Raw genomic sequence first — 9,840 nt, forward strand, 5'->3', positions numbered from 1 at the left:
TCAGTATTAAAAAAAAAACCCAGAAACCTCTCCCAAGTGAAAATGAAAAAAAGAAAAATTCACCCCAAACTTCATTAAACTAATATAAATATATTTTAATTTAGACTTTAAATTTTGAATCAATTTGGCATCAGTTTGGGGGCTGCTGTATGCTGTGTTTAAACAATTCATGATTTCCAAGATTGTCTTTCTAGTCTTCAGGAGGAAATTAAACTGAATGTAAAGCAAAGGACTACCCAATGATAGAATAACTTTCTACAGAGGAAAGGACTGGGAAAGGAAAGACCCTGCTTGAATCTCTAAAGGTCTTGCACTTCATTGGATTGCGGTAATTGACTCAGGAACGAGTGAGATGATGATTTCCAGTGGCCTTGTTTGCTGCCGGCAGCCTCTGGTTTCAGCCCCTGAGAGGAGCGTCCCACTTAGTGTTGCCGGGCAACAGCTTGCCGGGTTGAGAGCTGGAATGTGAAGGGTTGCAAAACGATTTTTTAAATAAGCACATAACTTACCATCAGCATGAAGCAAGCCAAAGGGAGAAGTACTGAGCCTACAGGGTGATAGGCAGTGAGGCAGAATGGAAAGGGAAAAAAGAAAACAAGGAGCTCAGTAATGACAGATGAAGACTCCATCACTAGAGTGATAGTTCTGATCTGGTTTCTAATTTGAAAATTTGTACCTCAATAACTTGCAGCTGGACGAAAGACAGTATGGAAAAAACAATTTTTTCTAAACTACCATGTCTGGACAAAACAGGTCAGCCCCTGGGTTTCATAGATAATTTCTCTCGTGTCAAATAAACGTTGTAAAGTAAACATGATCTGTATTGCAGATCCTCTCAGCATTATTCTGATTTTCTGATGGAAGTCATTGATCCTGTGATCTGTTTGTAGACGTGTGATGTCCTACCATCCAGGAGTATTTTTAGCCAAAATATACAAACTATATGCACATAATGTGGATATTAAAACTTAGAGCTGAGAAAATGGATATTTAAATTTCTAATTAATGTATTCAATCTATCAAATGCTATTTAGCAAGCATTTTCCTAATACATTAAATGATGCATTTGATTTTAAATATTTATGAAATTGTGCAAAAATGAATACACAATCTGTGGGACCTTAAAGGAGCTAAAATCTAGTGGGGAGAATGGGGGGACAGGCAGGTACCTAAAATGAAAGATGGGAAATGGGGGAATTCCCTGGCGGTCCAGGGTTGAAGACTTGGCGCTTTCACTGCAGGGGCCCGAGTTCCATCCCTGATCGGGGAACTAAGATCCTGCAAGCCTCTCGGCTTGGCCAAAAAAAGATGAAAAATGGAAGATGACTGAGAGGTGTGACCTGAGGGTCCTATTATGTCTTCAGATATGTCCAGTTCCATTCTTAATGTAGGATTTTCTCCAAGCTTTGGATGCTGTTTAGTTTAGCCATAGCTATGACACATGCCAATGTCCCTTCTGCATACTCAGAACCTATTGTCCATACACATGGTATTTGCTGTGAAATGGAGAATGACTGCAATATAGTTTCCACAATTTCAAAGATGATTCTGAATTTTGACACCCTAAGAAAATAGAATCCATACAATTAACACCGATGGAATGTTTCTTTTCATATTCAAACATAAAGCCCTTCAACATCTGCATATACCATTTAATTTTGTTTTTGTTCAGATATACTTACACAGAACTTCAGCTATCCCAACATCTGCTGAAAGTCCCATCATGGTAAAAAAAAAAAAAAAAGTTTGATAAAATTTTCTCTTCACTTTCCTGACATTTCAGTCTCTCAACAGATGGGGCAACAAGAGAAATTGCTGTACAGGAAGTTAGGGGGAAAGTAACTTTGTTAGCCAAAAATTTGTTGTAGCAAAAAAGAAACATTAGGCATCATAAAACAGATTTTCTTTGCTCTTATTTTAATTTATAGGAAACATTAATATGAATCCATGGCTAGAGACATTTTAGAAAACACAAAACTCTGTGCTTATGAGAGAGGGGATTCTTTAAACTAAAAATCTGAACCATACAATTGTTTAAAATTTTCCAATAAGAAAGAAAAAGGAAAGACTTCTCACATTGCCCGGATATAGCTATTCGAGGTGTTCAGAGAGCTCAGCCTTAAGACAATTTATTAAAAATATGGAAGGAAGGGATTGAGTTTTAGGATGAATAAGAGAACAGAACTCTCAGAATAATATTAGAAAGGCTAACTCTCAGAGTAAATGGGCAAGTAGAATCAGAAAATAATCCTACCACTCCCTGAAAAAGTTGACATCATATTTACTGCAAAAAGAAGAAGGAACCAGCCACTGCCTATTTTGCTCCTGTTTTCTTTGGAGGTGGGGAGGTGGCTCTTCAAATTGAGAGAATAAGGGAAGGAGGGTGTGAAACAAAAAATATAACTCAGAGAATGGAGGATTTTCCTGCACAGCTTTGGCCCTAGGTACAACGACAGCTGTTTTAAATTACATCTGCTTATTGCCCCAAACTGGAGAATCCAGCACTGTGTAGCAATAAACCTTAACCTCATGAAAGGCAGGTATTGGGATATGTACCTTTTGCTATATTTATGGAAGGAAGTATGGGGTACCAGGAATTTGAGGCATTCTCTGCTTCCCCAAATACCTCTTTATCCTGGGGCTCCAGATCTTCCTGGTGCTCCGGGGAACCTGGAGTTTCTGTATCCTTCTAGCTTCCGCCTTGGGTGCTAGTATCCTGTTCTGCTGACGTGCCAGCATGTCACCTTTCCTTCTGACTTCCCATTCTGCTGCAGTCCCCTTCCTTACTTCCTATTTCCCACAGCCAGACCACGGTCCCTTTCTCCTTTGCTTTGTTTTTTGTTTTTTTTTTTTAAACATCTTTATTGAAGTATAATTGCTTTACAATGGTGTGTTAGTTTCTGCTTTATAACAAAGTGAATCAGTTATACATATACATATGTTCCCATATCTCTTCCCTCTTGCATCTCCCTCCCTCCCACCCTCCCTATCCCACCCCTCTAGGTGGTCACAAAGCACCGAGCTGATCTCCCTGTGCTATGCTTTGCTTTGTTTTTGAAAGAAGTTCACGGAATGGCCCAGTTTCGTATCTGTCTTTCCCATTGTCTCTCCTTCTCCACCCACAGCCACCCTGCAGTTTCAAAGACAAACCCCGTCAGATTCCCTCTAGGTCAGAATTCTGAGTCTTGACTTGAGTTTTGGAATTGGAGTTGAGATCCCGTTTGGAATTTTTTCCTGATTGTTGACTCTCTAGGGACTGCTGTAGCTACTCCAGTTTTACTAGTCTTTTTGCTCCTTTGCTGTTGGCTTCCTTCTTCCCTTAACTTGGATCCTTTACATTTGAGGGTTACCCATAGCAGTCTCAGCTGGGAGCTAGTACCTAGGGGGCAAATAGTGGTATCACAAGAGTACACTCAATGGCAGCTGTAAACTATGACTGATGTTCAGAACAGGACTTACTGCATATTGAAGAGGCTAACAGAGGTGCTCCTAGAGCCATTGTGGGTAGTTAGTAAATCATGGATAAAATGAGAGAGATACCAGAATACTTAAGACAGGCCAGAGTTTTCTGAATTTCTAAAAGGGGGAAAGAATGGATTCTGTAATCATTCAAGAAGAAGCTTAATATTTGTCCTTGTCAAAATCCTAGAATGAATGATTAAATGAATAGTTTGCAAATATTTAGAAACAAATCCTGGTACTGAGAAGGAAATGACTAAAAACCAATACTAGTCAATATTAGTTTACTTAGAATCTATTACTCCAGAATAATTGCATTCTTTTTCAATAGGATTGCCAGATAGGTAGAATGAGTAATACCAAGGACTGATGTTTCTTAACTATAATAAAACATTAGAAAAACATCTCCCACAGCAGCCTTTGGAGAAGATGATAACATATGGACTGAATGGGATACTCCTAGGAGCAAACATTGCTCATTTATGAGTGTGTTCAAAGAATAATTAATAGGCATGGCAGTTGGGCGTGTAATCTATTGCAGAGTCATCAATTCCTATGTTTAAGCCTTATCCTGAAAAAAGGTTCCTAGTAATTTGATTAATACATAGCAGATAGGCTTACTCAGTTTGGAAGTGGTGGAAAGCTAGACGATTAGTCCCTTCGATAGGAGAAGATCACATCACATTCAGAATAGTCTTTGAATGCTGAAATGTTGAGCTAAGGTCACAAAGATAGATAGATAGATAGATAGATAGATAGATAGATAGATAGATAGATAGATAGATAGATAGATCGATCGATCGATCCAGGCATTTATGTACATAAAAGTGTGGTGGAAACATGACTAAGAAGAATTTAATGTTCATTATTGGAAATTTTCTAAATTTAATTAGTTTTTGAGATTATTATTGGTTAATAATAATGAGTTAATGGTATGTTGTGGCTACTGCATGCCATAGTATTTAAGAGCACGGGCTTTGGAGCCAGTTACCCTGGGTTTCAACCTCAACTGTTACCTGGGAACTGTCTGACTTTGACCAAGTTATATTACCTTTTGAAGTTTCAGTTTTTCCTTTTATATAAAATAGAGATTAAAATAGTAACTACTTTCATATGTTTGTTAGGAGTACCTAAGAATATGAATGTGAAATTTTTTAAAAAAAGGTAAACCTTCCATCCTAGGCTATATGAATAATATCACAATTAAGTTGTCAGTTAATTGTGAGGAAAATTCTGGTCCATTGTGAACAGGAACATTGAAAAGGAGCTAGTGAACATAGAAATAAGGGTGCACAGGGAGACTGAAGAAGCTAACGGAACCACAGAGGGCGAGGTTAAGGTGAATCAGTGTCCCCAGAACTTAAAGAGCTGTCATATAGAATAGTCAAGTTCTCCATTGCATCTAGAACATAAATAGGATTAATGTGGGTAAGTTATAAAAAGACAACTTTGGGCACAACATAGGAGAAAAGAATTCTTGTCACTGGTATCCTGCAACACCGTTGAGATGTGAAATAGATTGGACTACTGCAGTTAGTCACTAGGACCCTAGCTAGTTATATTTAGGGAGTGCTAAAGAAAACATTTTTTTCTTTGAGTAGGATATTAATTAAAGGTCAAAGATTTTAAATGGTGCATTTTGTCATGTTATATGTGTGTGTGTATGTGTGTGTGTGTGCACGCGCATGTGCATATTTTGCCTTTGCAATTAGATTGGGAGCTTTTCAGGGCTTTATCATTACCTTTTTTATTCCCAGTGCCATTGCCAACAGTAATTCCATAAGGAATATTTGGTGAATGAACAGATAAATGAATGATACATATATGCGATAGACATGGTCAATAAAGAGAATATTGTAAAAACAAAAAAAACAAAACAGTAGAATCTCTTTTTAAAAGTGAGCTTAGTGAAAGGCATTTTGGATGGTATATTTAATGCTGGGTTGTATGAGACTTGATTAATGAAAAGGATGTTTTAGGAGTTCCAGAAACAGTGACCAGTAGAATGGAACTCTCAAACACTACGATGAACCTCTATTCTCAGTAACACCAGGTTCCCAATATTTAACTACAGTGTCCAACATTTAATAGTTAATTATTTCTGTTTTCTGCTATCAAGAGCCATGAAATGTATTTATAAATACACAGATACACACACACACACACACACACACACACTTCCGCTAATTCTCTCCTTAGGTCCTAAACTATTTTCTCTCGGAGGTACTTGTCATTGGCTTGCTGTGCTTATTCAGGTCAGCTGTGTACTGCAGCTGTAGTGAGACTTGTGATTATATGCTTCATTCAGCAGAGCAATTTTTTCATCTTCACATATTCCATTCCCTTCAGACACATCTAGTTTCTCCCCTGGCCGTACTTCCTTCCCCATTAGGCAGTGTGATTCACTGTTGGGGCCCATTTGGGCACAAACCAGACTTTTTGTCGAGTTGCTGTACTCCTACCTTCCTAATTATAGAATTCAAAGCAGAAGGAGTGAATTAATAACATGTCTTTATTCCCTGCAGTGTCTGGGGAAGCATAATGCTGCGGCATGCTTACGGTAGCACATGCATTCTCCCGTCTCCCCTTATTCTCCATTTTTGCTGTGTGACTTCACAGCAGCAAGAATGGAAGGTGCACTTTACACACCAGTGAGTAAATCATGTGAATGGATGTTTTAAAGCCCATGCCCAATACACAGTTCACTGAGAGAACTATACTTTCAAAAGCTCTCTGAGAACACATGCTTGGAATTTGAAATTGTACTAAATACTGTGTTTCCTAAGGTATCCTAGCGAAGGCAAGGGTGTAGGGGCATAGACAGCATTTAAATATGTGCTATTGCATTTACTTTCTCCAATCAAGCAATTCTTGGATGTTTGATTCTACAGTCCTTCCATGCAGGCAAATACTTGGAATATTAGTATCAAAGTGATACAATTCTAGATTACCAAAAGCCTGTAAAAATCATGTCTCTTTGCCTGATAACGAGAAGGATTCTGATTCATTCTGATGGAATAAAGTGATCTTTGTTCCAGGTGGCCTCAGGACTCCTGTGACACTGGATTTTCAGATCCACACAGTCTGATGTAGACCAAACAATGGAGTCAAAGCCCCTTCATTCAGGACTTGATGGTTGAGGAAGTTGGGGAGTTAATTTGCATCTTTATCAGATACCTGTCTAAGGTTTTTGATAGAAAGATCCATCTCTCAAGAAACTTAATGACCAGGGTTGATTAAGGGAGGGAATGGACTCTTTGGTGGAATGTGAATGCTTTCATTAGTTTGGCAGATTTCACTAAGTTCTTTTTGGGAAGAAAATGCTAACAGGAAAGAAAGAAATGGGAAGTCATTACAAGAATGAATGGGAAGCATGAGGTAATGAATTTAATAAATAGTGGACAATTAATGGTATAAGCTGAAAATAATAGTTTTCAGAAAGGTGAGTGAGAACTCGGTTACATGGTACTCTGGGTAAGATGCTTTGTAGACTAGATAACTAGAAGAATCACTTTTTTTCCTAAATTACACTCTGTTGAAGTCCAGTCAGAGGCAGAGTATGAGGCTGGATGGTTTGTGATTGTAACCTCTTAGAAGAATTCTTGTTAGGCAAGTTGATTACCTGTCTTCCCCATGAAAGCAATGAAGGCTGATATAATTCCAATTCATGGGTTATTTTTAAAAGTAAAGAGAAAGAGACAAAATTGTTTCACCACTGGGCCATTGGATTTCAGGCTCTAAGTTTATCATGAGTCATGGCCTATGTTATGCTTTATTTTCTTCCTTTTAAATGTGGTGTCCAGATGTCTGTCGCTTAATTCAAGACTACGGAGCCCATTATGTGTATTCAAACTTTAAACACATTTTGTAACAAAATTAGTAAAAGCTTTCTTTTAAATATTAGTTTTATCCTGCCATTAGTGCAACACATATTTAAAGGATGTATATTTGAACAAAACTCCTACTTCAGAAAAATGTATTAGAAACTAGACTAAGAGAAATTCACATCATACTCACAAAGGACTCATACTCCTTCCTCTACAATTATTTGCAATTTCATTTTTTCGCATCTAAAATAAAATTAAGGCCAAGGTTTTAGAATTCTCAAGGGGCATTTTCTTCAAGTTCTAGTGTCTATTATCACTGTGTTGCATTTAACTGTGTGAAATAGCAGATGTGGAATAAACTATAAATGAATTATGCATATGTTCCAGATATGTCATCTATTTTTACCAATAAAAATTTTTTTCAGCCATTGATCTTATCAATAACTTGCTGCAAGTAAAAATGAGAAAGCGCTATAGCGTGGATAAGACCTTGAGTCACCCTTGGCTACAGGTAAAAATCAATCACTGGATATTTTCTCAGTTGAATAAGCTTCTAAATATTTAAGATTCTGATACTATATATAAAAATCTTTTGTCATATTTTTTAAAGTATAATTATAATACCAGTTTGTTTGCCAAAATGCATGCAACTTCATAGGATTTAATAACAATTTAGCATTTCTAAACCTCTCTCTCTACCAGGAAAATTGGATAAGGGAGAAACACACCATACCACACACATACACACACACACACACACACACCCCAAAAACAAAAGACAAAAAAAGAAGGGTCACAATGAAACTCCAAGGACCAGATTTCAAAAGCATCTGTATGTGTAATCCTGATAAATATCCAAGTAGATGCCCACCTGGTCATGCACTGTACTTGTTTGGAAGCTATATATTTAAATCCAAGGCAATACTTGTAAAAGAAATGCATGGTAGATATAAAGCATATGCATGTGTTTGTTCTCTCTTAAATATTTTATTTTCACATTGAACTTAGAAGTTTAGAAAAACGATCCTCTGAAATACTGAAGGATTATTTGTAGGCATTAAATTCCAAAGGAATACCAACATTCTGCTTTGCTTGACTGCAAATATTAATTGCCCACCTTCTGATGCCTGATATCCTATAAACAGTATGCATTTGCAAAGTTTAGGTAAATAGGATGGCTCTGGTGCTGATGCTGTCACCCCAGGGTGCCTGATGAAAGACATAGCACGGTGGGAGTGGAAGAAAAAAGGGTAACATGTGTGTTGTGGGAGCTGACAACATATGAAAGAGTGTTTTAATGAGTTTTAATCGTATCTATGGTAATATTTTGCAATCTCTTCCTCAGGATTATCAGACCTGGTTAGATTTACGAGAGCTGGAATGCAAAATCGGGGAACGCTACATCACCCATGAGAGCGATGACTCAAGGTGGGAGCAGTACGCAGGCGAGCAGGGGCTGCAGTACCCCACACACCTGATCGACCCAAGCACTGGCCACAGTGACAGTCCTGAGGCCGAAGAAACAGAGATGAAAGCCCTCAGTGAGCGTGTCAGCATCCTCTGAGTCCCATCCCCTATAATCTGTCAAAACACTGTGGAATTAATAAATACATACGGTCAGGTTTAACATTTGCCTTGCAGAACTGCCATTATTTTCTGTCAGACGAGAACAAAGCTGTTAAACTGTTAGCACTGTTGATGTATCTGAGTTGCCAAGACAGATCAACAGAAGCATTTGTATTTTGTGTGACCAACTGTGTTGTATTAACAAAAGTTCCCTGAAACACTAAACTTGTTCTTGTGAATGATTCATGTTATATTTAATGCATTAAACCTGTCTCCACTGTGCCTTTGCAAATCGGTGTTTTTCTTACTGGAGCCTCAGTTTGGTAAGAGTCTACAGAACCTGTCCATGAAGTAGTTCTGTTCTGTGTGTCCCACTGGTGTTGTCACGATAAGCAAACTCTTGAAGAGTAGATTATTACCAGTGTTCTATGAACAACTCCAAAACTCATGTGGAAAAAACGAATGATGGGGGCTGGGGGGTCAGGGGGATGGATATGCAATCCTAAGACACAAATGCATGAAAGAGTTTTACTGTATAGTTTCAAATCCTTTGCCTGCCTGGTGTGCCTCAGTATATTTAAACTCAAGTAAATGGGCCTAGGTGCACCTACTATTTTTTAAGCCTGAATGCCTTAGAAATGTAACTGCCATGTATAGAACAGGTATATTTCCCCCTTTCTTACAATACCCTGCTGTACTATGGAAAATCAGCAGCTAAACAACCTTTTGCCTTTGTGTATTTTTCAACAATAACAAATAAATATTCTTGGCAAAATATGTGTCCATCCGACTGAATTATTTTCATTTGTGATCCTTGCTAATGTTCTCTGGCCAAGTAGGAGCAGGGGTATCTGCTCAAAAAAACCAGAAAAAGTCTCCTGACCTAGAACTTAGCTTTGTCTAGTCTGCAGCCACAAAAGTATGTTTCCAAGTGTACTGAAACCTTTCTATCTTGCCATGTCATCTAGTTTCCAATAGAAAGGAGAAG

General features: G+C 38.0%; 1 protein-coding gene across 3 annotated transcripts in view; it reads left to right on the top strand.

The window, feature by feature from the left end:
• Positions 1-9,617, top strand: part of PRKD1 (protein kinase D1) — a 338,632-nt gene extending 329,015 nt beyond the window's left edge. For all 3 annotated transcript variants that reach the window (XM_068546675.1, XM_068546694.1, XM_068546684.1), the window contains exons 17-18: positions 7,712-7,797; positions 8,632-9,617. In XM_068546675.1, coding sequence (XP_068402776.1) covers positions 7,712-7,797; positions 8,632-8,850 — 305 coding nt within the window. In that variant the 3' untranslated portion in view covers positions 8,851-9,617. The remainder of the gene's footprint in view (positions 1-7,711; positions 7,798-8,631) is intronic.
• Positions 9,618-9,840: the final 223 nt, after the last annotated feature.

This window comes from Eschrichtius robustus, chromosome 1, assembly GCF_028021215.1.
Source record: "Eschrichtius robustus isolate mEscRob2 chromosome 1, mEscRob2.pri, whole genome shotgun sequence".
NCBI classification, from domain to species: Eukaryota; Metazoa; Chordata; class Mammalia; order Artiodactyla; family Eschrichtiidae; genus Eschrichtius; species Eschrichtius robustus.